At 44.0% G+C, this 19,513-nt stretch overlaps 1 protein-coding gene across 12 annotated transcripts in view; it reads left to right on the top strand.

Annotated features, from left to right (window-relative positions):
* Positions 1-18,931, top strand: part of abcc9 (ATP-binding cassette, sub-family C (CFTR/MRP), member 9) — a 41,475-nt gene extending 22,544 nt beyond the window's left edge. For 9 of the 12 annotated variants that reach the window (XM_076721975.1, XM_076721974.1, XM_076721980.1 and 6 more), the window contains 22 exons: positions 607-708; positions 926-1,010; positions 1,143-1,223; positions 1,979-2,116; positions 2,234-2,359; positions 2,466-2,565; positions 2,833-2,906; positions 3,022-3,243; positions 3,362-3,516; positions 3,603-3,672; positions 3,744-3,901; positions 4,083-4,175; positions 4,758-4,860; positions 5,158-5,271; positions 5,687-5,807; positions 7,534-7,664; positions 9,250-9,328; positions 11,612-11,720; positions 13,852-13,955; positions 14,050-14,183; positions 14,286-14,348; positions 15,621-18,931. In XM_076721975.1, coding sequence (XP_076578090.1) covers positions 607-708; positions 926-1,010; positions 1,143-1,223; positions 1,979-2,116; positions 2,234-2,359; positions 2,466-2,565; positions 2,833-2,906; positions 3,022-3,243; positions 3,362-3,516; positions 3,603-3,672; positions 3,744-3,901; positions 4,083-4,175; positions 4,758-4,860; positions 5,158-5,271; positions 5,687-5,807; positions 7,534-7,664; positions 9,250-9,328; positions 11,612-11,720; positions 13,852-13,955; positions 14,050-14,183; positions 14,286-14,348; positions 15,621-15,758 — 2,500 coding nt within the window. In that variant the 3' untranslated portion in view covers positions 15,759-18,931. Of the gene's footprint in view, positions 1-606; positions 709-925; positions 1,011-1,142; positions 1,224-1,978; positions 2,117-2,233; positions 2,360-2,465; positions 2,566-2,832; positions 2,907-3,021; positions 3,244-3,361; positions 3,517-3,602; positions 3,673-3,743; positions 3,902-4,082; positions 4,176-4,757; positions 4,861-5,157; positions 5,272-5,686; positions 5,808-7,533; positions 7,665-9,249; positions 9,329-11,611; positions 11,721-13,851; positions 13,956-14,049; positions 14,184-14,285; positions 14,349-14,820; positions 15,100-15,620 lie in introns of all 12 variants that reach the window. The other 3 variants (XR_013075827.1, XR_013075829.1, XR_013075828.1) reach the window with 2 other exon arrangements.
* The last annotated feature ends 582 nt before the right edge of the window (positions 18,932-19,513 follow it).

Here is a 19,513-nt window from a genome sequence, read left to right as displayed (position 1 = left end):
ATTCATGAAGCTGTTCAGAGCAGGAGCGCTGATCTGAGAGTAACTGTTATAGACTCAGTGGATAGAGAGCAAGAGGTTTTCTAAGATGTTCAGTGTAACTTCTGGTTTTTAGGCTTAAAGGTGGTTAGAAATGCTGTAATATAAAACAGATGTGGTGTAACAGTAGACAGCCTGTTTGACATACAGTGTATGTGCAGCTTATTGACTGTAAAACCTTCACTTTCAGTCAGATTTGATGCTCCATTGAAGTGACATTTTCTCCAAATATTCACATCAGTTCTTTCCTAGAAACAATCGTTCATTAGATATCTCCTTGTTATCCAGTTTAACGCTTATATATTTACACAAAGGATGAGCTGTGCACAAGAACAGATCAATAAACTGCAGCTCAGTAATGAATGAATGCTTGTTTCACCTGAAATCAAACCTGTATTTAGTTTAATCTCTAATTCATTGTTTGGTCTCAGTCACCTGAAAACAAAGTAAATATCACTGTAATGGTCAAACTGACAGCAGATCAGTTCTCCTGCTCTTTAAAGCTTTATGAATGCGGGAGTTGCAGTTCTTAACTGTCTGTTTGCTTCTGTTTCCCATGATGCACCTCAGCAAGAACAGATACTCTGTGGCCTACGCGACCCAGAAGTCCTGGCTGCTCAACGCCACCGTGGAGGAAAACATCACGTTTGGCAGCTCTTTCAATAAACAGAGGTAAGAACTCAAATTTCAGGAGTGTTTTGTATTTATTTCTTCACTTTTTGGCTCCTTTTGGTGCTTTTGTCACCTTTTAATGTGGGCACGAACACAAACGTAGTGCCTTACACTACAAAATGACGTAGAAGCTTCGCCTTCAATGGCAGCAGGAGGACGCTGAGCTCTTCTCTCACCTGAAATCCACCTGCTGATGACACTTATGTTGTGTTCTCAGGTACAAGGCAGTGATTGACGCCTGCTCTCTGCAGCCAGACATCGACCTGCTGCCGTTTGGAGACCAAACTGAAATTGGAGAGAGGGTACGCACATGTTTCATCTATTATTTAATATAACTCTGCAAAGAAGGGACGTTTGTGATCTTCCAGTGACAGTCTGATGAATGTTTGGTGCTGTGCTGGTGTCACTTCTCATCATGCGTTGCTGTGATTCAGGGCATCAACCTGAGTGGAGGTCAGAGACAGAGAATCTGTGTGGCCAGAGCTCTCTACCAGAACACCAACATCGTCTTCCTGGTGAGCTCTTAAATCTGCACGAGAGGCTTCCTCTTTAATGCAGGAAGGACTCTTCGGCGGTGAAGAGGATCAGTTTTCTATCATTAATTATTTCTGAGCACACTGGAATGTAAAATGCGTTCTGTGTTACTCCAGTTTTATTGTGTAGAGCTGAATTCGATTACTGTCCGCGGGAAGCAACACCCTCTGCGCAGCCTACATTTCTTTATGGTTGATTCAGTGATGCAACACATGCTACACGTTGGCCTTTGGGATGAGGAGGTGTCCGCTTCTTCCTCACTCCTCTCTCATGTGTTTATCTTTCTGAGAAGTTGCATGATTTCCTGCTGCCACCGCGAGCTTTACTCGGTCGTGTCAGCGTATGGTATCGGCTATCAGTGGCATTCCATCACACCCTCATCACACTGCGTAATGTACGACGAGGAGGGAATGTTTTCGTAAATTAACACAGTTTCACGATGAAGGTGCAGCTGCTTGGACGTCTCATATCTGATCTGAGGGTTGAAATATGCGTCATCACACGCACACATCACGAAATACATAAATTAATCATAGCCACAGCTCCATTAGCACAATATAGCACACGCGCTATGGCAGAGACCCGCCCAGCAAGATAAACAGTAACGGGACAACAAGATTTAAGTCAACATCGTGAGAACGAGCGAGTATAAGTAGAAGAAATCAAATGATTGGAATCAGAATCAGCTTTATTGGCCAAGTGTGCGTGGGAAAAAATGGTCTCATCTGTCTCGTAGGACGATCCCTTCTCAGCGCTGGACATCCACCTCAGTGACCACCTGATGCAGGAGGGAATCCTCAAGTTTCTGCAGGATGATAAGCGGACTGTGGTCCTGGTCACCCACAAGCTGCAGTACCTCATCCACGCAGACTGGGTAACAAGCCTGAGCTCATAACAGATCACCATGAATGAACTCAGCGAGCAGTCGGGCCTCAGCTTCACCTGAACGTCTGTCGCAGTGTTTTAGTGTTTCTCTGTGTGTCTCATTCAGATCATAGCAATGAAGGACGGCTCTGTGCTGAGAGAGGGGACCCTGAAGGACATTCAGACTCATGACGTTGAGCTTTACGATCACTGGAAGACCCTGATGAACAGACAGGACCAGGAGCTGGAGAAGGTGGGATGGCGATGCGTCAGATAAGCAGCGTGTTTTAGCCGCGCGGCGTTAGCCTGCACGCTGTTTCTGATGTTTCTGCTGTAATCCACTGTGTCTCTCCACATAGGACATACAGCAGGACAGTCAAACAACACTGGAGAGGAAAACTCTGAGGAGAGCGTTCTACTCCAGAGAGGCCAAGAACCAAGTCGACGACGAGGACGAAGGTGATGATTCACCGCTTTCTCAAAGTCGTCCCTTGAGGCTAATTTCATAACAGAATCTTAAATTTAGTCATTTTTCCCGCCTCATATAAGTGTCCAAATGACAGATTTGACCGTATTTCACATTTGGTCAGACACTGAAGGAGAGACTCTAATCTGTCCTGATTGTTCAGATCTTCTGTGCTGTCTGATGTGTGTGAAGCAGTTTTACAGTTTGTAGCTTCTTTGCCGCCATATGTCATATCAAATACCTGATTTTCATCCTTTCAGAGGAAGAAGAGGAGGAGGAAGATGACGACAACATGTCCACAACCACTAACAGAGGATCAAAGATCCCGTGGAGGGTAATCCGTCCATGACACGACCTTTTCACACAGAGCTGCTCTGCAGAGACGATAGTTCCAATGTCATCATCGGCTTCCATCCATTCATCCATCTGCTCCTCCTTCATCTCCTCAGGTGTGCTGGTGTTACCTGTCTTCTGGTGGGTTCTTCATGGTCTTCCTGATGGTGTCCTCCAAGCTTCTCAAACACTCCGTCATTGTTGCCATTGACTACTGGTTGGCTGTCTGGACTTCCTCTAAAACCAATCAGAGCGCAGGAACAAACGCGTCTAATGGAACCGGCCTGGCTCACGGCGCTAACGCCACCCTGCCCCCACCTGGCGCTGTGGAGGCAGAGGTATACGACTTCTCACAAGGGTTTTTTCTGGTTTTTAAGGATATTTTTGGTTTGAAACTTGTTGGAAATGAATAGGAAATGTGACCATGTTGGATTATTTCCATTATTTGACCCACAGCAGGACTCGTACTATCTGCCAGTGTTCATCATCCTGTGTGCGGCCGGCATCACGCTATGCCTCATCACCTCTCTCACGGTGGAGTTTCTGGGTCTTTCTGCAGCCACCAACCTGCACCACAACCTGCTCAACAAGATCATCCACGCCCCCATCAGGTGCACAAGCACACACACCTCAGTGTGGTCCATCCATAATGTGTGCTTTGGGTGTTATTTAATGCATTTATTTCCTTTCTCCTCAGGTTCTTTGACATCACCCCACTGGGGCAGATCCTCAACAGATTCTCAGCTGATACCAACATCATAGACCAGGTAAGCAGGCTTCTCTGCAAGCTGATCCCAATCCGAATCCACCCTCACTTCATCATCTCTTCTTCTCTCAGCACATTCCTCCCACGCTGGAGTCTTTGACCAGATCCACGTTGCTCTGTTTGTCCGCCATCGGGGTCATTTCCTCCATCACTCCAGCTTTCCTCATCGCCTTGATCCCCCTGGCGGTGGCCTTCTACTTCATCCAGAAGTACTTCCGGGTGGCCTCCAAGTGAGTCCGCGGTGTATAAAGTCCTTGTGTTCTCCAGTATAAACCAAAAATAAAGACCTCGTTTGTAGAATGGGAGTATAGTACTGTCCTGTTCTAAGGACATCATGGGTGTGTAAAACAGACATTTATTCATAAGAAACTGTGTATGAACTACACATTGTGAGTACTCCGTCTGTCTCAGGGACCTCCAGGACCTCGACGACTCCACACAGCTTCCTCTGCTCTGTCACTTCTCAGAGACCGCTGAAGGCCTCACCACTATAAGAGCATTCAGGTACGAAGCACTGCTGCGTCACTGAGTGCTCATCTGCTGTGGTTTTACTCCTAACTGCAGCGACAGAAGTCCAGTTGCAGCAGCAGTTTCTTCTTGTATTTCTGTCCTCACCCTCTTTCCCATCGTCGGTATAATCCAACATTAAACAGCTCTCACGCTTTTTTTCTCCTGTCCTCCCCGAGGACTCCCTCTTCCTCGCACACACACAAATATACAAACACTGAGATGCACGCACACACAGAAACAGTGAATCTGGTGCTGCGACAGATTCTTGGCAATCATTGGACGGTTCCCATTATCATTATCTGCTGGTCTGCCTCCAAACCAAGTCTGGTTTAGATGGCAGCGATTTACTGCTGAACACAGATGATGATAAAACCTTGAGATCTGATAAAAACTGAACAGCAGTAAACTAATTTATTCTTTTATTTGAACATTTGTTTGTTGGCATTTCCTCCTTCTGGAGACTTTTTCTCCAGAAGACAGCAAAGAACAAACACCAGCAGCATGTTGATGAAGACATTCACAGAGGACAGCGGGGGTGTGTTGTGTCTCTTACGCATGTGGAAATGTTTGTTTCAGGCACGAGGCTCGTTTCAAACAGCGCATGCTGGAGCTGACGGACACCAATAACACGGCCTACCTGTTCCTGTCTGCGGCCAACCGCTGGCTGGAGGTCCGAACGGTAAGTCTTGTCTCACATGGTCCTGATGTCCTCACATAATGACGTGTTGTAGTTTGGATGGGCAAAAATATGCCCCAAAAATGTAGAAATTAATCTAAATTCTAAAAGAAGGAAGGTTCAAAACTGCACCAGATGAAATGGATAATGTGAGCATGTATTAGCGTTGATAACAGTAGTGCCAACAAGACAGCAGGTTTATGGTGTAGAATTGGGAGAGACAGCACCAGCGGGTTTCGATTTTGAGCCATTACGCTCTGAGAGGAAGAGTTTCTTCTTCTCTTCTTCTTCTCTGTGCAGGACTACCTCGGCGCCGTGATCGTGCTGACAGCAGCAGGAGCCTCCATATGGAGTTTACACTACGGTCTGCCCTCAGGAGGCCTGGTGGGCCTCGGCCTCACGTACGCCCTCACTGTGAGTTCTCTGCTCGTCCTTCTCAGTCTGCCCACTCACTGAAGCGCCTGAGCACGCTCGGTCAGTCATTCCTCTGCACCAGACAAATGGTCTGTCATCAGAAGTACTGACTGTGTCACCTCATGGCTGTGCAGCTCTGGAGCTCACGCTTGCATCAGCTGTTGTGTGACGTGCCAGTGCAGCCTAGTGGTAGAGGAGGCTCCTAAACAAACAGACAGAATATCCTCACTGTTCCTGCTGCAGTGAATAAACACCATCAAAGCATGATAGGTGCTGTCCTGGAAGGAGACCTTGGCCAAAATGTGCTTTTAACATCTATTTCAGCTAATTGATATGACAGTCACTCACTCTGTAGGCATGAACATTATCTTGCCAGTGGAAACACGATCCCGTCTCTTTGTGCGTCCCCGTGCAGGTCACCAACTACCTGAACTGGGTCGTGAGGAACCTGGCAGACCTGGAGGTCCAGATGGCAGCTGTGAAGAAGGTCAACAGCTTCCTCGGCACAGAGTCGGAGAACTACGAGGGATCTATAGGTAACTGAGTCCTGACACACACGCTGACATCAGTCAACAGATTACACACACACGTGACCCGAAGTCCTGGTGGCATCTCAGACGAAGCCGAACCAGCTTCAGAAAACTCACTTTTTGCCGTCTTTGACATGATTTAACGGTGAACCAGCTCTTGTTGTGACTGCACAGATGTGAACGGGCTCGGTCCACAAGCTGTGCTGTGGGTTTATGGGATGTGCCGTTGCTGTGGTGAAATACAAATGCTGCTGGAGCTTTTTCCCAGTAACACATCATCGAGACTTTTCATTATTTAATCGCGGTGCCAGTGAGATTACGAACATCGAACAAAGCCAAATCAAATCCAACCAAACCTTGAACGAAAAAGGAAAATTCTTTGAATCTGCCAAAGGACAGAACAGCTATTTCTGGAAACACAGCAAAAACAATTCCTGAACTTGAAGGATGGCTGGAAATAACAAAGAAGCTGAAAAGAAACCAAGAAAGAAAAGATAAATAAAAGATTTCTTCTAGATTCTGTTGAAATATGAGAAAAGGAGGAAAATGGAGCGAAGGATCAGGTTTTCCATCCCTGCGTCTCATATAAGGATCATTTGTCTCAGTAACTTGTCTTTTTCAGTAAATGACCCACGAAACCATAAAACAATCCCAAAACCCGAGTGACAGAAAACAAAGAGATTCTTCTTCTCTGACGTCATGGAAGCTTCCAGCGAATTGATAAAAGCACCAAATCCTGCGAAGCGAAGGGGGAACGAGCTGAACGAGGCCCGCGGCAGAGCTCTGAACGTCTTATCTTGTCAGTGCAACAATGTGAATGATGCGGTACATAAGCATTAATGTTTCTACGCAGCTTCACTCTAATCTGCCCCCAGAACAGCTGGAAATGCTCTTCTGCGGCTCTGCAGGGAGTTCCACTTGAGTTTGGAGATTGCACAGTTTTAATAGGAAGCCTGCATCACAAACTGGAAGCGTTGAGACATTTTTCCCGGCATGGAGCATCAGACAGAAGATGCTGGCCAGCTGCATGATGGGAAGTGGAGGATCCAGAGCGAAATATCTCAGAAACTGTAGATCGGCTTTCATGAAACTTGGCTCAGACGCTCATGCCCCCCTCAGTATCGTAAACTTCATGATTAGCATATTAGCATGCTTTCTTTAGCATAGCTAAGCTGTGCTGAGCTGCTAGCATGACGTCGTCTCTTAGTCTTGTGGACTTTGATCTTTTTGTCTCTTTCAAGTCCTCCAACTTCATCTAAATCACTGCATTTAGTCATTTTTCTATCTTTTTAGCAGTGTTTGCAGCAGCGATCACTGTTGCGTAGTCGATACACCGTAGATGCTCTGATCTGAAACTGCTTTTGTAACATTTATTGTTATCACAGTAAATGCTCATAAGTTATCCAGGATTGTGTTTAAGTGTGGAGGCGCTAAAGGTTTAAATATCATCGCTGTAAGTGGTAAAACTATAACTGTGTGCTTGTGTCAGCGGAGAAGCTCTGCAGCACTTTAATAGGAAAACTGTACCACTGTGTATCTGCAGTGTTATGACTTGGTCCATATGGTCTTTGAGTTCCTGTTTACACTAGCAGGACTGTTATGTAGGTAATTGGCCAGCAGCTCGTGCTCTGCTTTTTGTTGCTGTGTCTTAAACTAAAGACGACATTTTCCAGTGTTGTTTGGGATCAGCAGACGGAGAGAAATGATCCCTCCTGCGATTCTCTCCCTCCAGACACCTCACAGGTGCCCGAGAACTGGCCCCAGGAAGGTGAGATCAAGATCCAGGACCTGTGTGTGCGCTACGACCCCATGCTGAAGCCAGTGCTCAAACACGTCAACGCCTACATCGAGCCAGGCCAGAAGGTAATTAACAGGAAGCTGTGAAGAGAGTGTGTGAGGGACAGATACACCTACAATGACCCAGAGAGGCAGGTATTGACAGTTTGTGATATTCAGAGTTTATTATTTAATTAATTTCTTCAACATAGGGTAATGATAATATAAGGTTTAACGTCCTCTGATTAGCATGTATTGGCATTATAAGTAGATTTAAAAACCCCAAAACTGAATAATGTCCCAAAGAATCGGTCTGTCATTTGCTGAAAAGTACAGAACTGATGAAAACTTTGGTATTTTTCAACCTGGACCCTGTCTTCACGTGTTTTTGTGTCAAAAACCGGTCCAATATTGAGAGAGAGCGTTATGAATTGCTCACCGTCAGTGTACATCCACTGAAGATTGAAAGGATCCCTACACAGGCCTTTTTGTTAAAGAGTTAGAGCCTCCTCATACCCACCAGACTCCATTGACAAAAACAGTAATTTTACCTCACAGATCATCACAACATACACTTCATTCAAACTCAATAGAAACATAATTAAACACATCAAAACTCATCTTGGTTAGTCTTCCAACAATCCCCACCAGCTGTGGTTTGGTCCAAAAAGTCGTTAATTCACAGAGTTTGATGTGAAAATATCAGAAGAGGAGCGAGGTCGAGCATCAGAGAGGCAGCTGGAAAACCAGTGCGTCAAGCCAGAATATTCTCACATTTAACTCTGTGAATAAAAGTATTTATTATGTTGGAACAATGGAAAGATGAATCGAGATGGTTTTGGTGATTTTTATTTAGTTTCTGTCAAGTTTGAATGAAGTTTGCTCTACACTGAGCTGCGAGTTAAAATTACGGTTTCTGTCAATGGAGTCTGGTGGCTTCGGCTAAAGATAAGACCGCAGCCCGTTTCACAACAGCCAGAGCAGGACTGCATGAATCCACGTGCTGAAGCAGCTATAGATGGCAGGTAATTCACACAGTGCTGCTGGGAGAGAAGGACCTCACATCACACTGAAATAACACAGTGGTGACGTGTCCACAAGCAGAAAGGAATGTTCAACAGAGAGCCAGGAGACGAGGGACAGGAGGAGGTGAGACCGACTCCTGAAGCTCGACTCACAGGAGGACTGAAGGAGCTTTATATGAAGTTAAATATGACTTTCTCCACTATTTGACCAGTAGGTCAAACTGTGGATGAGGAACAGTTAAATACAAAATGTTCCCATAATCATAAATAAACATTATTTGGAGGTGTTTTTTTAATAGAGAGCATCTTAATCAACTCAATCATTAATGCATTTATCCTTTTTTAAAGGGCGGAAATCTTTTCTTTGTCTTCTGAACTTTGAGAGAAGTGTCTCACCGGGGTTTGAGCGTCATAACGTTGTTAATATTGTCTAACAAGTGCACGCTGGAACGTCGGAGGCTAATAAGAAGGTGGACTTTCCTTTGAAGTCACGGCCATGTGCCTCCAATAAACCTTGATCTGACACTTGGAGACCAAACCCCGTCCATGCTCAGCACACAGCCGCCGCTCTGTTACCACACAGGTGTCTGATGTCTCGCAGCAGTGTCACAGCGAAGCTCATTGGCCGCCTCTCCTCTTCCTGTTAGGTGGGAATCTGCGGTCGCACGGGCAGCGGGAAGTCCTCTCTGTCGTTGGCCTTTTTCAACATGGTGGACATTTTTGAAGGTGAGCCTGTAGCAACGTGCTAGCGTAGCACAGTTTGATGATTAGGACAAGCTAACTCTGAATGTTACTGTAAGAAAATACAAAAACTGGGCAATAAAAGTTAAAATCAGTTTTTCCTCTTAAAGTTCTTGTACATGAGTTCAGCTGAGGCAGTCATTGAGCTTTTGAAGGTGTCCTGGTCGTAAAGTAGTCAAAGCTGCACACCATGTAACTGGCTCTGTTAGACTCTGCTGTCTAATGAAGGCAAGATGGCCAAAAAAATAATAAAAAAGGGAAAATCTGGCAGAAAATTGGCTGGTTTGGGAAAGACAAATGTTTAATCTCTGCAGGGAGGTGGAGCTGTCTTATATTTAGAAACAGTAGTACTAACAGTCCCGACTGGATGAGACAGAAATATTTAGAGTGAAGATACTCCGGCATCATGAAGGATCGAACAACGCTCGTATTTTTCATTGCTGCTGCATGCAGCTCCTTCAGACTTATCAGGCTTTTAGTTTACAGTTCCCCCCTGGAGTGGTAATCATAACCCGTCTCAGTCTGTAAACCAAACTGTAGATCTGGTCCCTGTTAGTCCACAGCTGTGATTAAATGATCCAAACTCATTAAATTAGCTCTTACAACAAGATGATTAATAAAAAATTTAAAAAAAGTAATTTCTGACACTCAAACTGTTTTTTTTCTGACTTATGAAACCATCTTAGGAGCTCTTTCAAATAAAGGCAAATGTGGATTAATCCGCCGCTGAAAATAGTCCCCAACAAATGCTAAAACCTGCAGCGAGCAGCTGTTTTAACAAGCCCTTTTAAGAAGTAAAACTGTGTTTTTGAGTTGTTTTTAAAGATTTGCGGCTTCTGTTGGAACCAATGGGCTCGGAGCTGAGAGCCACAGACGGGGCGGGGAGTCAGGAAGTGTCGAGAGACGAATCAGCGCTGTTAGCGGCGGTCTTACAGAACGACGACTTCATCGTCAAAGGAGCCAAAGAGGCGTCACTGCGCCGGAGCAGGTCGTCTTAAATGTGGAGACGACCTGCTTTAAAGTGGATCTGCAGAATTAAACCATTAAATTCACCCAAACACACGCAGACTAAACCCAAACAGCTGAGGTGATTTAACAGCTGAGACGACGTAAACACAGATATCCTGATGGGTTTCGGTTAAACTAAAGCTCCACTGGAGGCTAATTAGTCCTCCAGATTGAAAAGACGTCGCCTGTAAACGCTGTAGCGTCGCCGTGTGTGTTTACGTTGGCGAGGCGTTTATTTAACCGTCCTCCCGTCGTCTCAGCTCTTTCTAAACACTCCTGCAGGTCTTTCTGAGTGAGACCCCGAACGTCTTTTTGTTCTTCGTGTGCGTTGTTTCACTTTTAAATTCAGGACAAAAGGACCTGAAGTGGCCTCTTCAATCAGAGGACTGAAATAAGGGCAGAAGTAAAGACGCCGTTTCCAGGCTCTCGGTGATATTTCTTCGAGGCGGTCGTCTTAAACTCTTAAAACTGTCTCTTTTATTTAAAGGATTTTCAAAGCGCTATCACATAATTCTGTTTTTAGTCTGGATGGAGATGACGGCTGCTGGACAGATTACTCAGACAAAGATGAGATTACACAGTCACTCTTTCCACACGCACGCACGCACGCACGCACGCACGCACGCACGCACACACACACACACACACACACACACAGCTGGGCAGACATTTCATTTAACAGTAAAGTGAGACGTGTGTGACAGCAGCATTTCCTTATAAAGCAGTGGAATAAAAGCAGAGCAGCGGCGTCCTCGTGATGCCCGAACTGAACAGAACGGCCTCGATTCCATGACCCCAAAAACAGAAGAAATACGCTTTAACAACGCTCGACGGAAGAAACAGGATTATTGTGAACGAGCTTAAGTTTGTAAATAAACAGTTTTTATATGGATCTTTAGATATTTCTATTTGTCATTTATGATGAAAATTTCAATATCATTCGCTGACAAACTGGATATTTTTGGGTTTTGGACCAACGGTTGGACAATCAAGTCCGATCAGAAGAATTAGAAGAGGGAAACTGTTCAAAGAACCAGGGATAGATTCGACCAATCAGAACCAATGAGCTCGTGTCAGTCGGCTCTGTTATTTTCTGACGTTGTGGGTTCTGATTACCGTTATATTCATTACTGTTATATCTGAGTGCATCTATACGTGTTGTTGACATGAAATGATGTTTATCAAGCTGATTTTGCTCTTCCTGTTTACGTATTTTGTGAGTCCGGTTCAAGATGTGAGCGTGTGTTTGTGTATTTGCAGGAAAGATCGTCATCGACGGGATCGACATCTGTAAACTTCCTCTGCAGACGCTCAGGTCACGTCTGTCCATCATCCTCCAGGATCCTGTCTTATTCAGTGGATCAATACGGTAAAAAAACACTTTATTTTGAACGATTCTCTTCAACCACGCTGGATTAAACACAAACCTTTGATGTATTAGTAACTGTTCTACTTGTTTACTGAACCACAGTCTGTTAATGAAAGTTTTCTATTCCTTTCATTAATGACTTGTTAGCTTAAAGCTAAAAAACACTCTTCAGCTGCAGGCTTGAATCAGAGTCACAGCAAAAACACTTTCAAATGGGCCAAAAAGTTCCCAAAATCAATCATCATTAACATCCCCGCTGCTGATCTTCATGCTCATTATGTTCCAAACACTCATATTTTTGCTGTATTATGGATCAATATACGCGAGCTGCTACAATTAATTGATGAGTCGACAGATGCAGATTTAGCAGATTCATTGTTTCAGTCGCAAAAACATTCGCTGGTTCCGCCTCCTAAAATGTAATTTGAACTAATCAGCTGATTAATCAATAATCCAAATAATTATTTTTTGAAGTGATAAAATACATCTTCCATTTCTCACCTGTGCAACAGATAAAAGCCGTTACCTGAAAAAACTGCAAACCTTTCACCTTTCCAGCGTACAGCGAGAGCGAGACAGGAAGTCAGACGCAAGTTGTAGACAATCTGCTGTATTTTCAAAATAAAACACCCCGTGCAGACTCAGGATCATACATCAACAATAAACACAATTAAAACTGATCCAAAAAAGAAACCATTTAACTGCTGATTCGTGGCAGAAGCACAAATATCGAGGAAAAATGACCAAATCAGCAAAATCTCAACAAGTCAAGATGTAAAAAAAAAAAAAATGCATCGTAGACTCAACGCCGCGGTGGAATCTCGTGGTCACAGCTGCCAGATTTCTTTAAATGTCACGAAGTCAACAAGGACGGCTAAACAGTTAGTTTTGAACAGCAGAAATCAAAGCTAAAAGGTCGGAAAGAAGACCTTTGAAGAGAGATGTAAAAGTATGTGTTGAGTCACAAACGCTGGTGCATCAATGTGAAGACAGGAAGTGACATCAGAACCACAGCTGGGCGTCACACTGTTGGATTAACGATGCTCATATTTTGAAAATACGGTGCTGACACCACATCATGAGTGGATGAATCAGTAATACAGGCGTGTTTTTGCGTCCTGGGAGAGTTTGGTCACATGACCACACAGCGGCCCAGCTGCGGGGTGAGCGGTTGAAAACACAGTTGGAACTCTGGCTCGGACCTGATCTGACTTTTGTCACGGACGTCACGGCCTGACGAGGTCGCCGGAGGGATGAAGGACCCTGCGTCCTCTTCTGTCTCCGCCTCGGTCCCTGTCGCACACACTCACAGCCTCGGTGTGTTTGTGTTAGTGAAGCACAGTGACTCTGTGTTTGTTATAGAAGACAAAGAGCATGTGCTGTTTGTTTGGACAGATAAGGCACTCTCCATAATTGTGCGTGTGTGTGTGTGTGTGAGAGAGTGTGTGTCTTGGCATTTCCACCGGCTCTTGTTTGTGTGAGCCGGGGGTGAACGTTCGACAGTGACTGCTTCACACCGCCGTCTTAGATTTTGTCGTTATGATCTGACTCACACACACAGATTCGCTCGAAACTTCAGCAGATTTGTTCACATCCTGATCACATCTGGACATTATTCCTCAAAATCTCAAAAAAGTTTAATGTTGAAAATAAACTTTGATTTTAGCATTAGCACCTTACTGTATGACAAAGACTCACACACACACACACACACACACACACACACACACACACACACACACACACACACACCTGGTGCAGGATCCCTGTTTTAGTCTAATATTTTAGATATTTTTGCAATATTTTCTCCCAATTTTCTATGTCAGGTAGGTAAATTTGCATCATTTAGTGTTTTTTCTATGGAGACATGCCAGTAAATAGACCGTTTTACCTCCACCTCATGCTGTCGACTCCATCCAGGATCGCACCAAACTCTGTGCTTTTTTTCTCCTATTTTAGCCTCTTCAGCTCACACTGCACTTTAGTGTGCTCACATGGTGGTGCATTAAATCAGCGATGAATAAATTAGAGGTACTCACAGAGCTCTGTTACTGCCTCTGTCACTGTGCAGTGACAGGTAGACGCACCTGTTCAGCATCAGCTCAGTGTGAACTGTGTCCTCTTGCTGCAGTTTTAATCTGGATCCAGAGAGGACGTGCACCGACGATCGACTCTGGGAGGCGCTGGAGATCGCTCAGTTGAAGAACATGGTGAAGGCACTGCCTGGAGGACTGGGTACTAAATTAAACTTGTGGTTTCGCTGCACCTGAAGTCAGCTTTGAAGCCCTGCGCGATGCACTGATTAGTGATCGGATGCTTGTGTGTGCAGACGCGGTGGTGACAGAAGGTGGAGAGAACTTCAGCGTCGGTCAGAGGCAGCTCTTCTGTTTGGCCCGAGCCTTCGTCAGAAAGAGCAGCATCCTCATCATGGACGAAGCCACGGCGTCGATAGACATGGCCACGGTGTGTGTGCTTGTGTGTGTGATACCAGATCAGTTCTCAGTGAGGCCAGACGATAGACTGCACCGCTTGATGCTTATATTTCTCCTCTTTTCTTCCTTGCAGGAGAACATCTTACAGAAAGTTGTGATGACTGCATTTGCAGACAGAACAGTCGTCACAATCGCAGTGAGTCCTTCAGTCTGTTGGTTTTCTTGTTAAAAGTGAAGCGAAGGGACACAGACCTGAACCAGAATCAGCAGATTCCTGCCCTGCAGCGAGTCGAGCTTCTGGGTTTGCTCCGTGCTCATAGATGCAGATATGTGGCTCTTTGTCTTTGAGCTTCATGTGCATCTATTAGATTTTCCTTCAGGATGCTTTATGCATCTTTTCGTGCACCTTTCCCTTTTTCCACACTAACTGTTTTTCCACACTTTGATATAGTTAATATTCCAAATGCACTCAGCATCTTTAATGTGGCGTCAGTCCTCTTTTCTGCTTTCCTTTTCTGACTTTTTTCTCTCTGTGATTCGTCTCGTCCTCTGTTTCCTCTTCCTCCTTACTTTCTTTTCTTCACCTCTTTCCCATTTCCCTCCTTCGCCCACCCTTCCTCCTCCTCTTCTTCTTCGTCCTCCTCTCTGTCCCTTCGTCCTGCCGCCAGCACCGAGTGTCCTCCATCTTGGATGCCGAGCAGGTGTTGGTCTTCTCCTCAGGGATCTTGGTGGAAAGCGACTCGGGTCCCAACCTGCTAGCACAGGAGGAGAGCCTCTTCAGTGTGCTAGTGAGGACTCACAAGTAGACCTGGATCAGCACAGACCGCCTCTGCTCTGCCCGGCTCTCTTCTGTCTTTTCCTGCCAATCTTCCACCTGTTTCTGTTTTTTTCCTCCTTTTCCTGGCTGAGTCTGGGTCTGCTGAATCCTTACTGCCACTGACAGCCTGGTTGGTATCAAAACAAACGACTGCATGCTCCTTTCTAGATATTTCGTGTGCATGAAGTGCAAGTGTGCCACACTCTGCAAGAATTCAAACATCCTTCAGTTCAATTAGAGCTTGTAAAACTACCTTTAAATTCACTAACAAAGGCCATGGCGATAAGATACAGATTTATAATGGTTTAATGGGTATTATTGATGGAAGAGAGCGTGGATGGTGAAGGATGATGCATTGATGAGGGTCGAGGGACGAAGGGAAGGCAGGATGAAGGGGAGAGAGGGATGGAGGGTGAGGGATGAGAGGATGAAGGGAGAGATCCGGGCCAAGGATGGATGGGTGGAGTCATGAAGTGGAAAGAGCAACATCATCTGCAAAGAAACAGAGATCCCGTCAATGTGTTTGATCTGGACTGTGTCTGGACCTCAAATGGCTCCATTTTAGATTTTAATTGTTAAGAATCTTATAAATTACTACTACTACTACTTACTGAACATGACCAGAGTCTAACTGTGGCCTTGTGTTTGCAGCACCGTGTCCACACCATCCTGACAGCTGATCTGGTCATTGTGATGAAGCGAGGGAACATCTTGGAGTACGACAAACCCGAGACTCTTTTGGAGCAGGAGGACGGGATGTTCGCTTCGTTCGTCAAGGCCGACATGTAGACACACAGCCAATCAGCAGCTGATCGACAGCTGACGGACTGATCGGTCTACAGACGAACGACATGACAACGGACTGTTTGTTCGACGAGAAGCTTCTCGTGTGTTCAGCGTTAGAGAAAAGATGTACTTGAATAATTCATCCAGTCAGCCAATGAAGTTCTGCCTTTTATCAGATGTAGAAACACTTCATGGAATTTAAATGATAAAACAAGTTCATCAATCAGTTTATCCAATTTGTGCTGATGGTAAAAGGAGGAATTCTGGGATCACTGACCTTTGAGTATCAGTACGAATCGTTTATCATATAGTTTGAAGATCAATCACAGTGATTGAGCAGCTGAGCTTCGACTCGCTGCGTCTCTGAACTTGGTCATTTAAGCTGCAGAATTGTTCTTGAGCTGAACCTCGTTTTAAGTCTTTAATTATCAAAATATTCTTACATTTATTTTATGCACAGCATGTATCAGTTGTATTACTCTGTAGCACCTGTATTATGCAGCAACAGGTGAGGGAGGAGCCTGTGTTTGAAGGCCTTTTCAGCGTCAGCGCAGACTCTCACTCTACAGGATTTTAAGGTTTTCGACTCTGGTGTAGTTTGTGCTCCATGTTTATGTGAAGTTCTGAGATAGAAGTAGAACTGATAGAACTGACGCTGCCTTTGCTGTCAATAAGACGTTTTTCCAGGATTGAAGATGTCCTTCTTCAGTCCTTCTCCCAGGACTGAAGAAGAAGAGTGACACAGGAAATCAACATCAACGGATTTGCTGCCTTTTTTTGAGACTTTTTTGCAACTATGGCACCAAAAAGGAGACTTCAGACCTCACAGTGTCCAGACCTGACGGGGAGTTTCCACCAGAAGGTCAAGCCATGTGTCTTCTCCAGACCTCAATGCTGCGTGATGTCAGCAAACCTCAGAGAACAAAGGGAGCATGAGGAGTGTGTGGAGCAGGCGGCAACTTTGGTGGAAAGAAGGTGGAAATATACCAGAAACAAATCCACAAAGACGTAATAAATAACACGTAATAAACCTCACAGCTTTACTGCCCACAGCCATGGTTTCTATTATTTTGGCCACCAGTGGAGCACTTGCATTTGTTTCACCTGTTTCATGAATTCAACCAAACTTCTATTACATTTTGGTGATTTAGAATTTAGACTAAGCAGGAGCTGGATTACTTTGTTTCTGGTCTGCCTCCACCTCGGCTCTCTTCTATCGGTTGTATTTCTACACTAGTACAAACACTGTAGGGTGTCCCGGCTGGGGCTGAGGCCGGCGAACCCGCTGTCTGTCTGCAGTCATGCTTTGCTGAACTTGTTATCCTCGGGGACGGTAGAAACCCAACGTGAGCTCCATTAACTCCACAGATGTCGGGGCTGGTGGTGATTTTTAAGGTTCTGAAGAGATCCAGTGGAAAGTTGTTTGATCCAGAATCCAAACGTGAATCAGTTCTAGTTGCTGAGAGGACTGACGTCACGTTGTCTATGCAAACAGCATTTTGACTTCCATAACTCTGGATTATAATCTCATCAGTGTGAACATAAGTGGTTATTTCCTCTCTGAGGGGGAGTTAGATGAGAAGATCAATCCCTCTCTCAGACATGCACAGTAAATATGAATCTACAGCTGATTAGCTTAGCTTAGCACAATGACTGGATACAAAGGGAAACAGCTAGCCTGGTTCTGTCAAAGGTAACAGACTTCACCTACCAGCACCTGTAAAGCTCACCAATAAACACTTTGTATCTCTTGTTTAACCCAGAATTGTAAAAATAACTATGTTAGTTTTGCAGGTAATCTGCCAGATTATTATGTAACGATGATTTATTCCCAGTTAGAGGTTTTATAAAGAGTCAGTGAGTCTCTGCTGGAGTTTGCACCAGGCTGGTTTGTGTTCTCCATTAACAGAAGCAAATCCTATGGAAGCCCATTCCCGCCAATGTGATGGGAGAAAGATCCTGTAAGTCATTAAAATGCAAAAACTTTCTCAAAATAATGATTTATTGTCACAAAATGAGAAACTTTCTCACAATAGTTATTATTTATGTCAGCATTTTGACATTTTTAGACATAATTTTGACATTTTAAGTCATTATTTTGAGACTGATCAAGAAGATTTCTCATAATTGCAGAATCTTTTTTTTTTTTTTTCCATCACTGGTGTAAATGGAAAACAAAACACCAATTAGCAAAAGTTTTAATCACATTTTAAACTCCAGCACGTTGGGACAAACTCTGGTCTTTTCTAGAATCACCGTCCCGTCTCTGTGGGACTGCTCCTCTTGTCCCTTTGTGTCTTTTATATTTACTTTGCTTTTTGATGAGCTTTTAAAATGACCTCGTTCTTTACGGACTAAAAGCCAAATAGATTCTATTACAGGAATGTTTTTTTCATCTTACTCACTTCGTAAACTTCGATCTTTAACTCTGATGTGTCCGTTGTTTTTTCACTTGCTCGTCTTTTGTCTCTCCTCCTTCATCTCCTTCTTCTTCTTGATCCTGATTCAGCTGCTTTTTTTTTTGTCCTGGCCACAAGTACGTTCCATAAATCTTTTGTGTTTAGTTTCGTGTGTGTGTGTGTGTGTGTGTGTGTGTGTGTGTGTGTGTGTGTGTGTGTGTGTGTGTGTGTGTTTCTGCGCTCACCAGCCAGAACCTGCAAACTGCTGCCTTCTAAATTCGTTTATCTGTGAGACAAAAGATGGAAAAGCGAGTGGTTTTCTTTTCTTCTGCTTCAGGACAAAGTGAAGACAGATTTCAAAGCAGGACTCTCGTTTCAGTCTTTCGGTGTTTGTGCTGGTTTTCCTTTCTCAGCATTAGTTTTGCGGAACAAACAAAGTAAAGAGACTGAATGTGTGATATTTTCAGCCCATGGTGGCTTCAGCTCTCACTGGCGCTGACCGTCCGTGTACCCACAGTACCTGCATGTACCACAGAGTGGACAGTACACAGTATCCACAGTTTTCTGAATGCACATTTGACTGTTACAGAACTTAAATCCCAGACGTCATTTATTTACAAATACAGGTTCGTTTGTTTTTTATTCTTCATGTATGTACGTGTACATTCTGTATATCCAAGGATTTTTAAACATATATAGCAAAGTGTTATTATGTGTGCCTCATTTTTTCTTTTTTTTTTTTACACTTGAAATAATAATAAAATGGTTTGGAGTGAATTGAGCCTTTTGTCTTGGCAATCTTGCAGCAAACGCTCATAATATGTTGCTAAATGGCGCCCCCTGGTGACCAAGTGTCCCATTTCTAGCCATTAGTTCAGCTTATTGCAGTCAAACGCTCCAGTTTATATCAACAAATATGTCAAAAAAAAAAATTACTTTTTATGCTAATGAATAAATATTGCATCATAAACACAAACTGTTTACTCTTTAAAGATCTGGTTTATTTCTTGTTCTCACACAGTTGAATCGGAAATTATCTTCCTTTAAGCTTTTATTTATCATTTAAGTTCAGATACTTTTGACATTGCCGCATAAACACAAGAAAAACTTAGGGCTTATTTGACGTATGATTATATTTATTTACAATTCCTTCTATTTTCATCAGTGTATAAAGCGGTAATTTCTTGCTTTAAGCTGTTATTAGTGACGTGATCGTCTCTATATAACTCGTCTAATTTCTAAATTATTCAAGTTTCTTCTGCTTTAAACTGTTTCTCTTTAGTATTTGTTCTGAATGATCACAGACGCTTAAATAAAGAGGAAAAACAGACTGAAAATCACATGTATAGTCTCGCCTGT

The sequence above is a fragment of the Chaetodon auriga genome, chromosome 22 (assembly GCF_051107435.1).
Source record: "Chaetodon auriga isolate fChaAug3 chromosome 22, fChaAug3.hap1, whole genome shotgun sequence".
Lineage (NCBI taxonomy): Eukaryota > Metazoa > Chordata > Actinopteri > Chaetodontiformes > Chaetodontidae > Chaetodon > Chaetodon auriga.
This window is presented reverse-complemented; position numbering and strand designations above follow the sequence as displayed.